Here is a 20,414-nt window from a genome sequence, read left to right on the forward strand (position 1 = left end):
ACTGGAAGTGCACCTCATCTCTTATGCTGCCTTCATGTGATGTTGTAATTATGGTAATTACCACTTGTCGAGTGGAATATTGCATGTGAACGTCCCCTCAAGCCGTATTTTTACTGGTGTTTTATTATGATACCAGAGTTTTTGAGATGGGACGACCGTTTGCTTTTCAAAATGACGGCGCCCGAACAACAATTTGTCAATGGTAAGAAACTATAAGTTTTCTTAAGATTTATCATCAGTTTACATGTTTGTTTTGTTTTGTTTGTAACAGCCGCATCAAAACGGAGTGTATACATTTATAAAACTATTAATTGTTCTTAAGCAAGTGGTTGCTTAAACGTTCGGTTTCCAACAAAAACTTATGGTTTGCATTTTAATGCAAACTCTTCTTATTGTAGTTGATGAATTAATGGGTCTAAAACCGTTTTGCCCACGCAACAAATCAAAATGAAATCCATGTCTGCTATGTTTTTTTTGTTTGTTTGTTTGTTTGTTTTTTGCTACAACAACAAAAGCACATGAACAGGACATACTCGTAAGTATGAATTAGCAAGTGGTAAGGATCATCTTTCCCAGAGAATGTGAAAGCAGCATTACACTTTACGTTTAGTGGCAGAGAGTAATGCGCGTGTCAAAAATAACAATACAATCGGAATCAGCTGGGGCCAATCTTTATGTATACATATCAAAACCTATCCACTGAATATGATTGATTTCAATTGGATTGAGGAAAACTACCCATGTAAACGCACCCACTGTTACCATATCGGCAAATACAGTGGTACTCCGACATACCATTGCGTCGACATACAGTACAATCCTTTCGACATGCTTCTTAAGATTTGATTTGTCATTTGTCTCAAATTATGACGACATGCTCAAAATTTATGGCAGCATTGCAATGTCATTGTTTTCCGGCAAGACGGACACACAGTCGATGCTTTTCTTGTGAGAGAAATCAACATGGGTCACAAGAATGTTAGTGCAGTTGGTGAAAAAAGGAAATGATAGAAAACTATGAGCGTGGTATGCGCGTCAGTGAAGTGGCTCGACAATATGGCCGGAATATGTCTACGATCTGGAGGACGACTGTCACTATTATGATAATTCAGGGTTTCCCCTAAAAATAAGAGATTGTGGCGCACCGCTACACCAAAACAAAAGCCGCCACGCCTTGCAAATGAGATATTTAAAAAAAAAAAAAAAAAAAAAAATTAAGGCCGTTTTAAACTAGCGCAGCCGAGTGTGAAGAGTTCAGTGGCAACTTATTCATTGTTTGTTGTAATGTCTGACATACTGTTTCAGTTTGTTTGTTTTGGTCAAATATGGCTCTTTCAACATTTTGGGTTGCCAACCCCTGGTTCACTACGAGATGTAAGTTGTACTAATGCTACGAAAAAAAAAAAGTATTATTACGTAGGGTAACGTAGCTGTAATCAGCTATGCATTTTATGTACATGTACCTTAGCTAAGAGCTAGACATTAGCGTGGCTAATAAAATATTTCAAATATATTTTTGTTATGGTTCTTCTTGGGGGAAAAAAATGTGAAAAAAAAAAAAATTGCCGTGGCACGACATGGTGAGGCTGTCGGACTCCAATACAGCCCGCCACCACAGCTTAAAAAAAAAAAAAAAAAAAATCATAGGGGAAACCCTGTAATTATTGTATGATGATTATTTAAAAACAATTACTTTTATTATCAGTTGAGGTGATAAGTATTATTGTTATTGTAACATCGGCAAGAAGCCGCCAGCTACGTCAGGTTTTTAATCATTTATTTCAGAACTTGTGCAACACAACACGGCTACTGTCCGCCATAGCTGATGCCAACAACAACAGAACATGAAAAAAGAAATTAAAAGCTTCCCACTCTAATGCACCTCTCTCGCTCTGTCGTCAGTCACATGGTGCGTTTAGGAACAGCATGCAAAACACAACAGCCACATTAGAATATGTTTCATTACAATATGATTATTATTATTATTCAGATTTGTATTTAATTTATTTGTTTGGTTGTGTAATTGCTATTTGTAATGATGCCTGCAGTATTTATGAAGGATTTAGCATAGGTTTTTTGGGATGTGGAACAAATTCCTCGTATTATATTCTTATGGGAAAATACCGCTCGACATACAACCATTTTGACTTACAAACCAGGTCCTGGAACAAATTAAATTCGTATGGAGAGGTACCACTGTACAACCCTTTCTTGCATAAAAGGGAAAAAAAAGAATTTAGCCCCCTTTTAAGGAGATTGATTAGAGCTCTGAACTTTCTATGTTAACCTCACTGACAGTGAGGCCAAGCTGAACGGCAGTGGCGAGTCAGTGAACGGCGGAAGAGAATGAGAGCTGGTAATGAAGGAGCTAATTGCTTCCACTGGATTTTGAAATTGAACCCAAACCCCAAGTGAATATGCTATGCTGTTCGCGAATGGAATATTGATGACTGTGGCGAAAATAAGGGAAAATGACCCTTCTATGATCAATGTAAAAGCCACAGATTTGTGCAGAACGTGTCTCAACAGGCAAATAGATTTCCCTTGGTTTTTATGGATCCGTATACACTTACCACTGGTTTAATATTGCTGAGATAACACATATTTTATTATATCCGCTTTCCTTGTATTATTCATAGTCACCGTATTATATTAATGGCAAGTTTGAAATATTATCATAATGAAGATATGGGGCATCAAATATTTTATGGATTGAGATAATGTAATGAGCTAAAAGTAGGTAAAATGAAAAATATTACAGAAGAATAGTGTTTATATTATAGTTAATAATTAATACTATGCTTTTGGATGCAGTGGTGTAATATAATGAAGTAAAAGACAGTTGCTTCTGTACTTAAGTACATTTTTGTGTATCTGTGGTACTTTTTACTGTCACTTCACAACATTTTACAGCAAGAACCGTACTTATTACTCCACTACTTCTCTTTCTTTTTGTTACCTGTCCTGTTCAACTGTTTGACACAGATAATGGAAATCTGAGTGTCCGATTGGTCTGAACAGTTTTAATGTATCACATGGGAGTATGACTCCTATCGTGAGCATTCAACGTGCCTCGTTTATTAGTAGAAAGCTGCGAACAGAAAGGTGTTATAGACCCTACCCACGTGACGTCACAACTCCGCTCTCCTGAATGGTACCGCCCAATTGTCCGTCAAAACATAGTGTTAACCTGTTACGGCTACGTACATTCCTCCTATTTACGGCGTGTTTTTCTGCTCCTTAACATTAATAATCAAAATGGTGAAGGCGTGTGTGGCTGTTGGTTGCACTAACAGAGAAGATGGAAGGAGAGACTTGTAGTTTTACCGTATTCCGAGGGATCCAAAGAGGAGAGCGAAATGGACGGCTGCAATTCGACGTGAAAACTGGGCACCAAAAAATCACCACAGACTATGTAGTCGTCATTTTATATCCGGTAAGATGCATTTAAGATATACTTAGAGGGTTTTGGGCTGACAAATAACCACTATTAAGATCATTGCTAGGCTAATCGCCGACAACATACACGTATGTATGTAGTGAAAGTGCTATCGCTAAACCATATAAACATTAAAAGCCTTAACTCCATTGACAAACGACATGAAATACATTAGACTTGACAGTGGATGTTAGCAGTAACAAAAGATTTTGAATTGAAAATTTCGTAACTCACCTTTCCAAGCACAAGATAGATTCCTGCCGAATTTTCGTGGACGAGGACCTGTTTCACCCAACCAGCAACGAAGTATTTATAAGCCTCCAAGCTCTTGAAGTTTTTCAAATTTTCGTGAGAATAGGCTGATTTTGTGTGGACAAAATAATTGTAAATATCAGCGTAGCAGATGTCAGGCAGACAGGGCGAAGACAGTGGGTCGAAAAACATCGATTTGGGCATCAAATATGGATCTGGCGACTGTATAGAATGAAGCTTTTCCACATAACGCCTTTTATGCAACACATCCAGTGAGTTTACGGCATCAGAAAGCACCGGGTCTTCCATGAAATGCATTTTAAATTCCTCGATCAATTGAAACCAATGCTAATACAGAGACAAAATGACGGACAAGTGGGCGGAACCATACAGCGAGCACGTGGTTTTTTGACGTCGGTGGGTAGGGTCTATTGGGGGACAGAAGAGAAAAGGAGAGACACAGAAGCAGCACAAAAAACAACAAGAAATACATTGAACACCTACACTCACTATGAATATGATAGTGCTATCGTTAGAAAGTTGTATTTTCAGTTGACACCATTTGGGGGGCCTGATGACCAAAGAGAAAGAAGAGGTATGGGGTGTCAGAAGGATAAGTGATTGGGAGGGGTGGAGTTTACACGAATCAGCCATGTGTGGCGGAGAGCCCAGTATTGTTATGAAACCCTTGTGAGTGTGAGTATCCTATTCTATGCTGCCTAATCGCACTATTTTTCAAATTGTCGCCTGCATTACACGTTACTTTTGTTTGTTTTCTTTTTTTCACATTATGAATTGATAGTTTCGTTTTCATGCCTCCGGCGTGCAACTATGCGGTAACTGAGCATTACAGGCAGCAACACGTGTACACGCAAGATTAAGCAGGTGAACAAGATATTGACCCATAAAAACCACCACACTATGGTATAGTAGGTGTCAGTATGCACCTGATATTTGCTTGATATCCGCGATCAAGCTAGGTTTTGGAGCTTGTTAACTTCTTTCTGCACGGTTTCACAATAAAACTGAGCAGTCAATGAATTTTTGACTCAGATCTCTGTATGCATTTTTTAATGAAATACGTATACAGTGGGACAAATAAGTATTTAGTCAACCACTAATTGTGCAAGTTCTCCCACTTGAAAATAGTAGAGAGGCCTGTAATTGTCAACATGGGTAAACCTCAACCATGAGAGACAGAATGTGGAAAAAACCCCAGAAAATCACATTGTTTGATTTTTAAAGAATTTCTTTGCAAATCATGGTGGAAAATAAGTATTTGGTGAATACCAAAAGTTTTCAATACTTTGTTATGTACCCTTTGTTGTCAATAACAGAGGTCAAACGTTGTCTGTAACTCTTCACAAGCTTTTCAAACAGTGTTGCTGCAATTTTGGCCCATTGCTCCATGTAGATCTCCTTTAGAGCAGTCATGTTTTGGGGCTGTAGTTGGGCAACACGGACTTTCAACTCCCTCCACAGATATTCTATGGGGTTGAGATATGGAGACTGGCTAGGCCACTCCAGGACCTTGAAATGCTTTTTATGAAGCCACTCCTTTGTTGCCCTGGCTGTGTGTTTGGGATCATTGTCATGCTGAAAGACCCAGCCACGTCTCATCTTCAATGCCCTTGCTGATGGAAGGGGATTTTTACTCAAAATCTCTCTCTACATGGCCCCATTCATTCTTTCCTTTACACCAGACATGTCCAAAGTCCGGCAAGGGGCCAAATGTGGCCCGTGGTCAAATTTCATCCGGCCCCCAGCCTCTGTCATAAAATCAATAACGTCTGGCCCACCGTCTGCCTCATTTGCAAAAAGACACTCGCTGTTTTTAAAGATTTCAATGTGAGGCGATATTACCAAACAAGACACGCTGACATGTACGACAAGATTACAGGGAAGATACGTAGCGAGAAATTGAAGCAACTTGAAGATAGTTTAATTTCACAGCAGCATTATTTCGCAAGAGCCCGAGAGTCGAAAGAGAACGCCACAAAGGCTAGTTGTGAGAAAAAATGATAAAGCAAATGTGACACACAGAATGGCTAGCTAAAATTTGCTTAAATATATTGCTCTGCATAAAGGACGTCAGCCAATTTGGCCCCCCACATTTTTACCACACCAAATCTGGCCCCCTTTGCAAAAAGTTTGGACACCCCTGCTTTACACAGATCAGTCGTCCTGGTCCCTTTGCAGAAAAACAGCCCCAAAGCATAATGTTTCCACCCCCATTCTTCACAGTGGGTATGGTGTTCTTCGGATGCAATTCAGTATTCTTTCTCCTCCAAACACGAGAACCTTTGTTTCTCCCAAAAAGTTCTATTTTGGTTTCATCTGACCATAACACATTCTCCCAGTCCTCTTCTGGATCATCCAAATGCTCTCTAGCAAACCGCAGACGGGCCTGGACGTGTACTTTCTTCAGCAGGGGGACACGTCTGGCAGTGCAGGATTTGAATCCCTGGCGGCGCATTGTGCTACTGATATTAGCCTTTGTTACTGTGGTCCCAGCTCTCTGTAGGTCATTCACTAGGTCCCCCCGTGTGGTTCTGGGATTTTTGCTCACCGTTCTTGTTATCATTTTGACGCCACATGGAGAGATTTTGCATGGAGCCCCAGATCAAGGGAGATTATCAGTGGTCTTGTATGTCTTCCATTTTCTAATAATTGCTCCCACAGTTGATCTCTTTACACCAAGCGTTTTACCTATTGCAGATTCAGTCTTCCCAGCCTGGTGCAGGTCTTCAATTTTGTCTCTGGTGTCCTTCGACAGCTCTTCGGTCTTGGCCATAGTGGAGTTTGGAGTGTGACTGACAAACATTGTGGACAGGAGAACTTGCACAATAAAGGAAAGGAACAGTGTTCCTTTCATTTTTGTGAGCTGTGTATACATATATATTGTGCAAGCAAGGACTGGAGTCGGAGGCAGCGGGTCGAACCAAATAGCCAAACGGTGATTTTTTATTGATCTTTATTAGTCGAATGAGGCACACGTGGGTCTACTTTCGTCGACCCGGGAATACCGCACTGAAAACATCCGGCTTTTCCCACCAAAAAAACGCAATGAGAGAAAGTACTTTTACTTTTTGCTTATAAACTAAATTTTAAAGCAAGTACTTTTGTACTTTGACTTGAGTCATTTTTTTTCACCTGTATCTGTACTTTTACGTGAGTAAAAAAAAGTGAGTACTTCATCCACCACTGATTGGATGCTTAGTTTATGATCATTTCTATGTAACTCAGCAATTAGATGCATCTTATTACACAGTAAAGTAACGGTTGTAAAAGTCATTAAATACAATTTATTTGACTTTCTAATTGCAATTTTAGGGGAAAATGTACTCACTTTGTTCATCCTACTTAAAGTTTTGTTTTTCTGTAAGTGTGAATTTCTACTCTATATTCTAAATGTTGTGTTGGATGTAAATACTGTAAGTGGACACCTGTATTTTTTTCAACCACAGCGGTAAATGGTAGGAACTCGTAATGATAAATGTTTCCTTTTCCCCCCCAGTGCCACTGTGATGTTTATCCATCCCTGTGATGTAATAATGGGTTTTATTTATTACCCTGGCAGGAAATAGAGTTTTCATAAGGCCTTTGTTACCTCTCATATTTCCTTTCGACACTGAAAGGCAAAGCGATGCCAAGTGGATGATAATACTGACCAGAATAACAGCCTGTCATCGCATAATCCTAGTCAACTTTTGCATCTTTATTCCTCTCTCCAAATAGTGTCACATTCTCTCTTCTTCAGTACCACTCTGCCAGCTTTGCAACAACATTCCTCCATGTTTACGTATAGTGTGTTCCAAGCCAGCAAACTCGAGCTTTACAGCTTGCAGCCCGTGGGTTTGCTCTCTCCTTGTCATCTGTCTTCCTGTCTATATTTTTCTTTCATTGTGGTCCTCGTGACTTATCTTGTGAGTGTTCGCAATAAAGAAAAGAACACCCAAAGAAAAGACAAAATGTGACTCAGATGAATGTTCTGTCTCCAGGTAATGATGAATATTCTCTACTGTAGTGCGACTTATTTGCTATAATGCAAAATGCAACATGTGCCTTGCTTGCACATAAGATAGTTTTTTTCATTTCTGTTAACAATACAACTGTCATGATTATTTACCAATATCCCAAATAGAATACATTCAAACAGTTGATAAAGTTGTGGAGAACAAGGGTAAAGGCAACAGAGTCAAAGTCAGGCTTTAGTTCATTCAAAAATGGCATTTTTCAATCGACTATTTTCCAATTTTTGTCGCATTTTAAAAAAGATTTACATAAGTTGCAAAGATCTTTACACTGATTTCGCATCTTGTTTTGTTGCATGTCTTGTCAATCATAATTCACAGACAGCAGTGCATTTTGCAGTCTGTTTTGGTTATTCTTGTGATTTTGATGGTCAGACCGCATTTGTGAATGTTTTATGCATAAATGTCAGAAATTCCAGATGCTTGACGTTAACAACTTCATATACTTTTCCTCCCACTGTATTCTCACCCCAGAAAGTGCAAAATGAAGCTGTAGGTGTGTTTGACAGATGCAATCCTGGATAAGCCCCTAAATAGAGCAGCAAGTTTGTGCCTGTTTTTGTACCTACAAATGTTTAACTAGTTCCCTCATGTGTCACCTTAAATAAGGAAAGCAAACCGTCAATAATAGAACTAAAGAAGGCAGTTACACAGATAGTAAAATATAACTGGAGCGGAAATGGGCCAGATGTACAGCCAATTCCGGCCCAACTTCGTGAAACGTATCCGCCCTAGTGTCTTTTTGAACACTGACCCAAACTCAGTAAAGAGTCAATTGTCTGGATCAGCTCCAGTTTTGGGCCAGAACTGATCCAAAGTCGCAGACACTACATTAATGTATGGCCCGGATATGGCACACATGTTACCCAATCTGGGCCAGATTTGTATCAAAACCATTTTCAGTATTAAATTTGGGGTCCATTTTGTTCAATGCTTCATACTTTATTTTGTTTATATTGCGAATTAAATTTACTAAAAGCAATGATGACAACACTTCCTTTTCATGCCCTTTATTAATGCTAACATATTAATGCAACATACAAAAACAATATATTTTAAACAATAACAAAATATTTTAATTTGAACAAGCAATTCCACATTTAAGATGACCCATTTTTAGACTGTAAACAACATCTTGTATTTGTTAAGGTTCTGGGGTAACGGTCGGCCTAATTCATTGACAAGCAGTGACTTCAAAACGCGATTATGACTTTGAATAAAGCACTTACCATACAAATTTGCCGCTCGCTGATGTCGTGACTCCTGCGTGCTCTTCAGGTGCACGCTGATAGTGACGTCACATGTCAACCGTTAAATTTCAGAGTTTGAGCACGTCCGGTCTGCACGCTCCGCCCCGGAACAGTGCGAAATCTATCATTTGGACTGTCATAGTGCTATCTGGGCTGTATCTGGCGCACTGACGTTGAGCGGGAGTTTGAGTGCGTCCGGTCTGCACGGTCCGCCCCGGACCAGTGCGGAACCTATCATTTGGACTGTCATAGTGCTGATCCGGGCTGTATCTGGCGTACTAACGTCAAGCGGGTGTGATTGTTATGCGGATCTGGCGAGCTGAGGCCGGATCCGACATGCAGTCGCCTGCTATTGGGGTAACTATAGCAATGCTTCTCAATTATTTTCTGTTACTGTACTGGACTATATAAAGCTTAATTTGAATAAATAGATAAATAAACACCTTAAGTCAGAGCACCACTTTCTATTTTCACACAAAGATACAAAATAGAGTACTCAAATTATATTACCTCAAATAGTGGCCTTGACTTGATTCCATTTCATGTGCAAAATGGGTCTCCTCATGCACATTAAATAGATTACTCAAGCAATGGTAAATATTAGGCTAAATTAATTGTGTTGTTGTTTTTGAGAAACTCCTCATTTTATTTAGCACCTCTTTTTTCCCCCCCTTTAAAAAAAACAGGTAATCACAAGTTTGTCAACTTTGTAATTTCACCTCAAATAGAAACTTCATTCTTTCCCTTCAGAAAATAATGCAATGAAATAATAAAATCAGTGTTACTTTCTAGGGTGATTTCTGCTCTAACAGATACTGTGCTTTAATTAAACACATTCATGCTTCATTACCAATAGAAGCTTTCTCATTTCCGCGAAGGTAGAACACCCACCTAAACACGCTGTAGTAAAAAAAAGGCAGGTCAGGGTTACCAATTCAAACAAAACCCGTGAATTAAAATGAACTAAAAATAACATTTGGTTTACATCCATCATCCCCTTCCTTCGCTATCCTCACTTTATGCTTGGTGGTAATCTTAATTAAAAAATGGGCTCAAGAAGTCACTTTGAAACATGCAAGTGGTGTAAAACTGTCAAATTAAGCTTGTTTTGGATTCATGTGCACCATTACATGGGGAAAGGTTTTCCATTACACGTAGTTTCCGTATATGTGAAATCTAAATCCTCAGTTGTGCAAACGGGGCTTTTATGATACTAACTGAACGGCAGAATTATCAAAACTTCAATTATGGTGAACATTTGCTGTTTGCTCGATGTGACCTTTTCTACATTGTGAAGCAGTTCTACTATTTAATGAGGCTGTTTCATAATTTATTCAGAATGGAACATGGAAGCTTGTTAAGCTGGTGAGATTGTTTGGATTTAGTTGTCATTGTATTATATTCTATATGCGTCTTATTCAGTGTTGTCACAGATAACTTGAGGGTAATTTAAATACATTTTTCGCCTCAAAAAAGTAATCCAGTTACTTTATTTACTTTACTTTGAAAGTAATTTATCGATTACTTTTTACCAATTTTTCTTTTGCTTCGCTGCCTCAACACCTAATGTCAAAAATTCTGAACTTCCCCTTTAAAATAAGGACATGGCCATTAAAATGTTGTCTATGAAAGTTATAAAGCAAATAAAAGAACAACAAAAATGAACGAAATGAACAAGAATCCTTCAAAGTATTTCATAATGGGTCCAAACTATTTGTTGAACGGATCATGTGACTAGTACCTTGGAGACAGTCCTTTGCTGTGCTTAGCCAAAACTATACTTGAAAAAAAAAAAAAAAAAAAAAATTAAACAGCAAAACCCTAACTGGAGGTGAGAGCACGCGAGAGCATAAATAAAGACACCATGATTTTAACGAGATATTATCGTGTACTTAACTTGTTTCGATCCAAAAACTCCATGTAGCATGATACATGCTACATGGAGTTTTTGGCTGTCAGGCCGAGACGATGAGGCGGACTCAGTTGCGGAGGTTCAGGCAAAAAACTTTATTTTGAAAACAGAGGTTCTTCCGCTGACATGCGGGGATGAGAAAAAATACAAACAAAAAGCTCTCCAACAAAGGAATAAGTCAAGGCAACCACAGTTCAAACAAAAACGCACTCCAAAAGGGAGGAAAGGCAAAAACTAAAAACACTCCTAATGGAGGAAAAAGTCAAGATGGCTAAGATCAAAAAATGCTCAAACACAAAGCGCTCCAAGTGGAGGATAATATTCAGTATCACTATGACAGGCTATGGCGAGAGGCTGACGTGACTGACCTTGGTAGAAAGACACTTCTGCACAAGACTAGGGGAACTAGGGCATTATATACACACAAGGTAATTGGGAACAGGTGGAAACGATAGGTAATTGGATGAAAAGAGGAAGGGCAAGTACGCAACTATGAAGAGGGTGAAGCCTTCAAAATAAAACAGGAAATTACGTGACAACTCCCCCATGACGTGACAGTGCCAAGACACAGATGTAAATGGCCACAGTCAGATTTTTGGGGCATTTTATAGGGTGAAGATGGTAATATAACAAGGGTTGCGATGCAGAGATTGCAGACATCAAGGAGTGATTGAGATGTTGTTTTTCATATATTTACCCTTTTAAATATTTTTTTCCCATTTTTTCTTTGTTTGGATCGATTATTTATCATCTAACATATCGGGGAAAGTGTGACAGACAGTAACAGAAAAAATAAAATAAGCCATAGTTATGAGGTAGATATCCGTGACTTATTTACAGACACCATTTTTTAATTGTGAAGTAATTTCTTAAAAAGTTTAAACTATGCAAGTGAATAATTTTTTAAAGTCATTTTTTAAAAACAAAATATTAGACATAAATAAATGATTCTAAGCTAAAAATGACAGACATTTTGAATAAGAAATATAATTACTTACCTTCTTTTTATGGCTGGATTCAAACAAAGCGGTTGCGCGACATCTGTAAACGGGGGTTTCCAGGGTAAAACAGACGAATTAAAAATAGTTTGTTCTATCAAACACAACATTTCTTTTGGCTTAAAATACACCCGTTTATTTTAAAGAGGGGTGCAAGAGCAGAAATTGCTATTTCAGTCTTGTCTGTGTTTTCCGCCATATACTGTATAATAATACATACGTAATAATAATATAATAATAATACGTAATAAGAGCAATGGGTGGATACTGTGAAGAAAATAGAATATAAAACCTGTTTTCAGTTATTTCACTTTTTTTGCCAAGTACAGTTAATTTGTCCCGAATCCTGCCGGAACAAGATCTGGCACCACATGAATTTGGCCTCCCTGTGTTCCGGGACTTACAGTATTTGGGCAGATCTGGCACCTCTCGTGTAAAGAATATAATAATAATAATACTAAAAAAACGTTTTTAAAAAATCTACTGATATAGCCCCGAATGGGTGGAAAGAAGGAGAGGCTTTATCCACTTTATTGTGGCAACAATAAGCAAACAATAAACAAAACAACCATTCGACCGCTAACTTTTGCTTCTTGCCCATCCCCCCCTCGCTTCCTACTACCTCACAGCTCTCCAGTCCCAGCATCTTTTAAGGGACCGTGCATTGTAACGGACGTTACAGTATAAAATACAGTGGGGAGAACACGTATTTGATACACTGCCAAGGGGTTTTCCCCTTGGCAGTGTATCAAATACTTGTTCTCCCCACTGTAAAATAATAATATGCATAAATTCATTTGCAGAACAAATCCCAAGAATTGCACGTTGTTTATAAATATATAACGTCATTTGGAAGAGTCAGAGGTGCACTGAAAAGCTGGACCAACAAATCACGCCCCAGACATAAAAAAAACAAAAAAACTTTGGAAATTTGCGGCATCTGGGGAGCGAGCAGCCAGGATCAAATGATATTTCAACATGCCGAAAAAGGCAGTTGCAGTTACTGTTTCTTTCTTTTTTCCAAAAAGAAGGAAGATAGTTAAAAATGAGTCAGAAAAGCAACAACCGGCGATGAGGGCAGCTGCAGCGATCATGCTAACGAGCATGACCGGGTGCAGCAGGATGCTAGCGCCGAAGCACTTAGCCAGGTTCACGGACAGCCGGCCAAGCCGAGGCAGGAGGCTGCTACAGTGGCAGCAGCTTGTCAGGTTCAGCGCCAGTAGTCAGCCAGGTGGACCACCAACAGCCGGAGCAACAGGCCCTTATGGGAAATTCAGGTTTCGACTGCACAATTTGTAAGGTGGTGGGAACTTTGGTGGTGGGGCCACAGAAGACGGGGGGGATGAAACTCGCAAAATTATAGGTTTGTGTTATTTATTGTAATCTCTGATTTTTTTTTTTAATGTTTTACAAGTTAGACTGTACGTTACTGTAAGTCCCACCTGTGGTTATGTGGGCAATTGCCCGTGCTGTGCAGAGTATAGCCGAAATAATTGTAAATTGTTGTCATAATATTTATACCATGAATATTATCTGAAATTGAGGCTTGTAAGTCCCAAAACTTGGCAAGTGGGCATTTGCGTGTTGTTTTCAGCACCATTTTCTGCGTATGTTCCAAGACCTGTGCCCGTCTCATCATCCCTGCCATATCATATATACGTTGCGTTCCGGCACCTTATGATTTCCAAATTAAGCACTGGCCAAGTACATAATTCCACATGTTCATATATTCAGTGAAAATTTATAATGTACATAGTGAAAAGTCAAACTCCTATAGTTGCCTATGGTTACAAACTAACTAGGAAATGTACTTAAAGGCTGGTTACAAACTGTAGAATTGCTATCGTTACCTATAGGCTGTGCTTCGAGTTGAATAGCGCTGTGCTGTAATTCCAAGTGGTTCCTTGAATTGGATCTGGAGTTTTTAGCGGTCTACACTGTGTTTGAGCCAGTACAAAGTTTGCAACGCACAGAGATATTTGTGTCATATTTACTGGACAAAAATGTGAAGTAATAGCTGTATTTCCAGTGAGCAAATGTAGCCGTTTGTGGTATCTCCCCCGCCTCTTTCATTGATTGTTTGTGTCCTGACGAGGTAGCTAGGCTAAGTCGTTATGGCCGGAGACTCTCAGCGCTCACGGCATGGTAATATATGTGACCCCTTTTTTTTTTGTTTTTGTTTTTTTTTTCTGTCCTCAGATGGGAAAATGTGACATGTAATGTAACTTCCAAACTCATGAGGAACATTTTCTATTCAAAATGCTGTTCGTACATGACTACAGTGTTCTTCATTCTACATACATTTTTAGGCAATCACAGAATAGTTATGCATAAACACTAAGGAAACTAACTTTAATCAGATTACTGGTTTAGAAAAATGAACGCGTTACTGAAAAAAGTAATCAGATAACAGTAACGCGTTACTGACAACACTGGTCCTAATATAAGACACTTCATCACAATCAGTGTAAAATATATGGGCATAGACACTGAAAATGCACTTAATAGACACCTTAGAACAGAACAATGCTTTCAATTAAAAAAAAAATAAATAAATAAACTGAATAAGATAATCTTGAACTTTGATGCAGGTTTTGTATTGAATTTTGTCTTGTACCTAATAGCATTGTGTCTGGTTAGTCAGTATTGCGGCGCATTGTATTTAATAAGATGGATGAGAAGGCACCGTGCTTCAAATTATAACATTCCCACTTTTTTCTTGTCATTTTCAGCAAGGGAGGAAAACGTGGCCACCTTCCGGGGCTCTGAGTACTTCTGTTATGACCTGTCGCAGAACCCCATCCAAAGCAGCAGCGACGAGATCACGCTGTCCTTCAAGACGTGGCAACGCAACGGCCTCCTGCTCCATACGGGGAAATCGGCAGACTATGTCAATCTGGCGCTAAAAGATGGGGCGGTTTCCCTCGTCATCAACCTGGGTTCTGGGGCCTTCGAGGCCATCGTCGAGCCCGTCAATGGAAAATTCAATGACAACGCCTGGCACGATATCAAAGTCACACGCAACCTGAGACAGGTAATCGGGGGCAGGGAAGTGGTGATGGATGGAATTTGGCAACAGGTCAAATTATTTTGGGCAGGGGTGGCTAGTGGGGGTTTGGAGATTAGCAGAAGTGACAGAGCTGGTTTGAAAAATGTCACCATGTTCTTATCAGTTGTCATTGCATTGCCACAGTTCAGTGACAAATACCATCAAATTTCTTTATAACATGACCTTCTTTTAATTCATTGTTCAATTTCTTTTTGACTGAGTCTTGTAAAGCAAAGCAGTTCTCCAGCAGTAACCTGTTAGCTTAATTGAGATCTTATCCCCATTATTGTCTGCTGTTATGTTTCAATAAGTAATTATTCCCTTTGCTCAAACTTGCTGCTTCTTGCTCTCAGAAAGATTTTGCTTGTGATGAATATAGACTTCGACTGCAAAGCCAGATGAAGAGAAGTCCATTAATGCAGTATTTATAGCACGGCTGATCCTGATGCTTTTTTAAAAAGAAAGCTGCAGTGCATAAGCAGATTTTATTACCGGATAGATAGCATTTTGGCATTCTTTGCATTAGGATGGAGCAGTAGTGTTAACTGAAACATTACTGTTTTACTGCCCCGTTTCCTATACAATTCTTAGTCAGAATTTAAGGAAAATGTTCCTGTTAGCATTTGTTACTAAGGTTGCCAACTCCCTGGGAAAAAAAAAAAAAAAAAAAAGGACACCTGATTGGTAGAGCTGACCGGTCCAATAACTGTCACCCTTTAATAATTTTTGGGGAATTGAAAAATGATTTTTCTTTGAATTATAAGATTATAATAATTATACTTAAAACCGAATTAGTGAGCTATTTGAGTGATATAAGCATGTAAAAAACAACAATCATCAGCAATATATTTTTATTCAAAAAATACTACAATAAAACTAACATATGTCATGCTAAATTCAAAATTGTATACTAGTAATCCCCGGGTTACGATGTGCTCGACGTGATTTCTACTTTACGTCTGCCATTTTGTGTAGTCGTTATATCTTTTTTTTCTTTTTTAGTCTCGTAAACGGTACTGTTTTGTACCTCGCATTATCATAATTTTCACTTTTTTAAAATGACGTGTTCTGTCTTCACTAAAGTTGCTCAGGTTGACAGAGAGCAAACAAGGCAATTGTGGTTTTTGGAGCTTTTGACTTGACCTTCACTTTTGACGATTTGGAAAGCTGTAACACACAAATGTACACTCATGTTCAAAACGACACGCATTTTAATAATAACATTTTTGACACAAAACAACTGGTGTTCAAACGTCCATCTAGTCTGATCAATATGTAAATTTAGATTAAATTAGCCTATTCGCCTAATTTGCCTAACAGAAGTCCGCAATCTTATATGCTATAAGCTAACGTATTTACAATTCTTATAGCAAATCGCTCACTCATGACTCCACAAACTGGAGCTGTAAACTTAATTACAAATGCATACACAAACATATATTAGCTGAAACAATTTACAGCCTTATGTGGGCTAAATCAGAGCTCAGCTGTTCTTTATCCATGTCAGACAAGTCTGCTCCTCAGTCACACAAGGCAACAGCCCAGCCAGACCCAACACCAAAAAGAATACAATACATTTGGACTTTTTGTGTAGTTATTTTGAGATTTAGGGGTATTTAAAGGGCTTATTCCGATTTACGCGGAAATTGGGGTTGCATTGCCAGCGTAGAAATGGAACTCATTCATAACCTGGGGACTACCTGTACTATAACCCTTAAAGTCCTGAGTCTATATAATGTGTATGTTTGTTTGTGTTTTTTTTTTGTTTTGTTTTGTTTTTGTTTTTTTTGTTTTTTGTTTTTTTAAATACATTTTTAAAACGTGTAAACATTCAAAGTTCCCTCAGCATTAACAGTTTGGCAAATGATCACTCCTAATACAATGTGGAAATGAGCACAAAATGGATAGAACACAAAAATATAGTAGAAATAGTGAAAATAAAGTACACAGAGAACAAGCAGAAATAAAATGATCATCATTTTGAACATGCTTTTTAGTCAAGCTTCACTCAAACCTCTTATCTCCCTCACTCTTATGTTGTCTTGCGTTTTCCTCGTGGCAAGCCACCAACCTCCTCGACCAATGAGATGAGTGGCATTTTCATATGCGCTCCCCTACATATTTTTGAAAAGCACCATACCAGCATCAGTTGGTTCTACAAATAAAACAATATTTTCGATTTTCATGATAATACGGGACAAAGCGCGTCCCTTGTAAGCTTAATATGGGAAGCATACTTTGGTTTATGAATACCGGACGATTCCTTTTTCCAAGGGAACGTTGGCAACCGTAGTGGTACTTAACGATAGAGTCTTGATTTACTATGATCACAAACAGCAAACACTAAAATATGTGCTCCCTCTAACAGATTGTGCTCACTGTTAGTTATCAGTGCACAGTAATAAATACCTCCATATTCAAAAGACTCTTCATTGTTGGTATATCACTGTTGCTAAATAAGCTTGCACGCAGACAAATATTGCTCTTAGCTACGGAAGTTTTAAATAGTTGGACTGTATGTAAGGTGAAAAAGCACAGCTAATATTTAAAGTACAGTAATTTTCGGACTACAGGTCGCTGCTTTTTTCCCTCATTTTGAATCCTGGGGCTTAAAGTCCAGTGCAGCTTATTTGTTGATTTATTTGGGTGCATAGTTAACACTTTAATTGACAGCGGCATCATAAGACCGTCATATTTATGACATTACACTGTCATTGGGCATTATTGAACGCTTATGACAGATGTCATTAGGTGTCATCTGGCTAATTATGGCACTAGCTCCATTTATGGCCATCTCAGATCTTTTACGTACATTCAAAAGTGAAATACAGTGGGGCAAATAAGTATTTAGTCAACCACTAATTGTGCAGGTTCTCCCACTTGAAAATATTAGAGAGGCCTGTAATTGTCAACATGGGTAAATCTCAACCATGAGAGACAGAATGTGGGGAAAAAACCCCAGAAAATTACATTGTTTGATTTTTAAAGAATTTATTTGCAAATCATGGTGGAAAATAAGAATTTGGTCGATACCAAAAGTTTATCTCAATATTTTGTTATGTACCCTTTGTTGGCAATGACGGAGGCCAAATGTTTTCTGTAACTCTTCACAAGCTTTTCACACAGTGTTTCTGATATTTTGGCCCATTCCTCCATGCAGATCTCCTCTAGAGCAGTGATGTTTTGGAGCTGTCGTTGGGCAACATGGACTTTCAACTCCCTCCACAGATTTTCAATGGGGTTGAGACCTGGAGACTGGCTAGGCCACTCCAGGACCTTGAAATGCTTTGTACGAAGCCACTCCTTTGTTGCCCTGGCTGTGTGTTTGGGATCATTGTCATGCTGAAAGACCCAGCCACGTCTCATCTTCAATGCCCTTGCTGATGGAAAGAGATTTTCACTCAAAATTTCTCGATACACCCCCATGCTTCACAGTGGTATGGTATTCTTCGGATGCAATTCAGTATTCTTTCTCCTCCAAACACGAGAACCTGTGTTTCTACCAAAAAGTTCTATTTTGCTTTCATCTGACCATAACACATTCTCCCAGTCCTCTTCTGGATCATCCAAATGATCTCTAGCGAACCGCAGACGGGCCTGGACATGTACTTTCTTCAGCAGGAGGACACGTCTGGCAGTGCAGGGTTTGAGTCCCTGGCGGCACATTGTGTTACTGATAGTAGCCTTTGTTACTGTGGTCCCAGCTCTCTGTAGGTCATTCACTAGGTCCCCCCTTGTGGTTCTGGGATTTTTGCTCACCGTTCTTGTTATCATTTTGACGCCACGGGGTGAGATCTTGCATGGAGAACCAGATCGAGGGAGATTATCATTGGTCTTGTATGTCTTCCATTTTCTAATAATTGCTCCCACAGTGGATTTCTTTACACCAAGAATTTTACCTATTGCAGATTCAGTCTTCCCTGCCTGGTGCAGGTCTACAGTTTTGTCTCTGGTGTCCTTCGACAGCTCTTTGGTCTGGGCCATAGTGGAGTTTGGAGTGTGACTGACTGAGATTGTGGACAGGTGTCTTTTATACCGATAATGAGTTTAAAAAGGTGCCATTAATACAGGTAACGAGTGGAGCCTCGTTAGACCTCGTTAAAAGAAGTTAGACCTCTTTGACGACCAGAAATCTTGCTTGTTTGTAGGTGACCAAATACTTATTTTCCACTCTAATTTGGAAATAAGTTCTTTAAAAATCAAACAATGTGATTTTCTGTTTTTTTCCACGTTCTGTCACTCATGGTTGAGGTTTACCCATGTTAACAATTGCAGGCCTCACTAATCTTTTCAAGTAAGAGAACTTGCTCAATTGGTGGTTGACTAAATACTTATTTGCCCCACTGTAATTTCCCGGATGACATTAAATATCATCTGCTGTAAGCATTCATTAATGCTCATGAGAGTGTCATGTCATAATTATGATTGTCTTATTACAGTCTTATGGCACCACTGTCAAATAAAGTCTTACCAGATATCATAAATAGCAATTAATGAAAGAACTGGAACAGTAACTGAAGAAATATTTAGAACACGAATTTTGATTGTTATTTACATCTATAGCATTACAGTGCATGCTAGGAGGCATGTTAGATGACAACAGTGTTGACAGCAGGTGGCAGCAGAGGTTGACTGTCTCCCCCAGGGAGCAGTGATGGCCAAATGAAGTTTCTTGAAGCAATGAAGCTTTGCAGCTAATTGGTTCAAAGCTTCATGGTGGTTCATTTGATTTTCTGACAGCCTTATGATGCCGCTGTGAAATAAAGTGTTACTGATTAATATATTTTGGTGTGAATATCCCATAATACATTAAGGACAGCTGCGGCCTATAGTCCAGTGCGGCTTATCTATGAACAGTTGTCGTTTTCGTGTCAAATTTGGTGGACTGCAGCCTATAGTGCACTGTGCCTTACAGTCCGAAAATTACGGAATGTAGTAGTTAGCACTGAAGTTGAAAATGCTCACACTGTAGGGGGTTAGACACTGAGATCACTGCTTTTTTTTCCTTGAGGTTCTCAATTCTGCCCTTGCTTTTCACCATCATTTTCTTTCCACTTTGAAAGCCACTCTAAAATCCAGGGTGAAAAAAACACTACAGGTTCTGTATGGTTTGTGCTGTCCTACACACATTCTTCTTGTAGCAAACCGATTTTAGAAAATGTGATTAGGACAACAAGATAGAACTTTGTTACATCAGGTAGTTCTTTTACAAATCATGTAGTGTTTATTCACCGCAGCACTAACTCATCCATGATACAGTCATGTTTTACTAACTGATATCTAACTAATGTACTAACTAACATCCTAATCTTCATCATTGTTTTATTTTCTTTCTGTCCATCTTTATTAACAACCTTTTTTTGTTCACTATTCTTTTGATTTCCTTTCTTCCCCTTTTTTCTGGAAAGCAATCAGGCATTGGACACGCTATGGTAAACAAACTACATTGTCTGGTAGATATCATTCTTATTGTCTTTTTT

The 20,414-nt window shown here is 38.8% G+C and overlaps 1 protein-coding gene across 11 annotated transcripts in view; it reads left to right on the top strand.

Moving 5' to 3' along the window:
• The window catches only part of LOC130907420 (neurexin-3b), a 584,351-nt gene that overhangs the window by 138,219 nt on the left and 425,718 nt on the right, over nt 1-20,414 (top strand). For 8 of the 11 annotated variants that reach the window (XR_009061465.1, XM_057822469.1, XM_057822479.1 and 5 more), the window contains 2 exons: nt 14,618-14,919; nt 20,343-20,387. Coding sequence is in view for 10 of the 11 variants with exons in the window: in XM_057822469.1 (XP_057678452.1) it covers nt 14,618-14,919; nt 20,343-20,387 (347 nt within the window). In the remaining variant the exon portion in view is untranslated. The remainder of the gene's footprint in view (nt 1-14,617; nt 14,920-20,342; nt 20,388-20,414) is intronic. The other 3 variants (XM_057822475.1, XM_057822476.1, XM_057822471.1) reach the window with 2 other exon arrangements.

This window comes from Corythoichthys intestinalis, chromosome 19 (genome assembly GCF_030265065.1).
Source record: "Corythoichthys intestinalis isolate RoL2023-P3 chromosome 19, ASM3026506v1, whole genome shotgun sequence".
Taxonomy (NCBI): Eukaryota; Metazoa; Chordata; class Actinopteri; order Syngnathiformes; family Syngnathidae; genus Corythoichthys; species Corythoichthys intestinalis.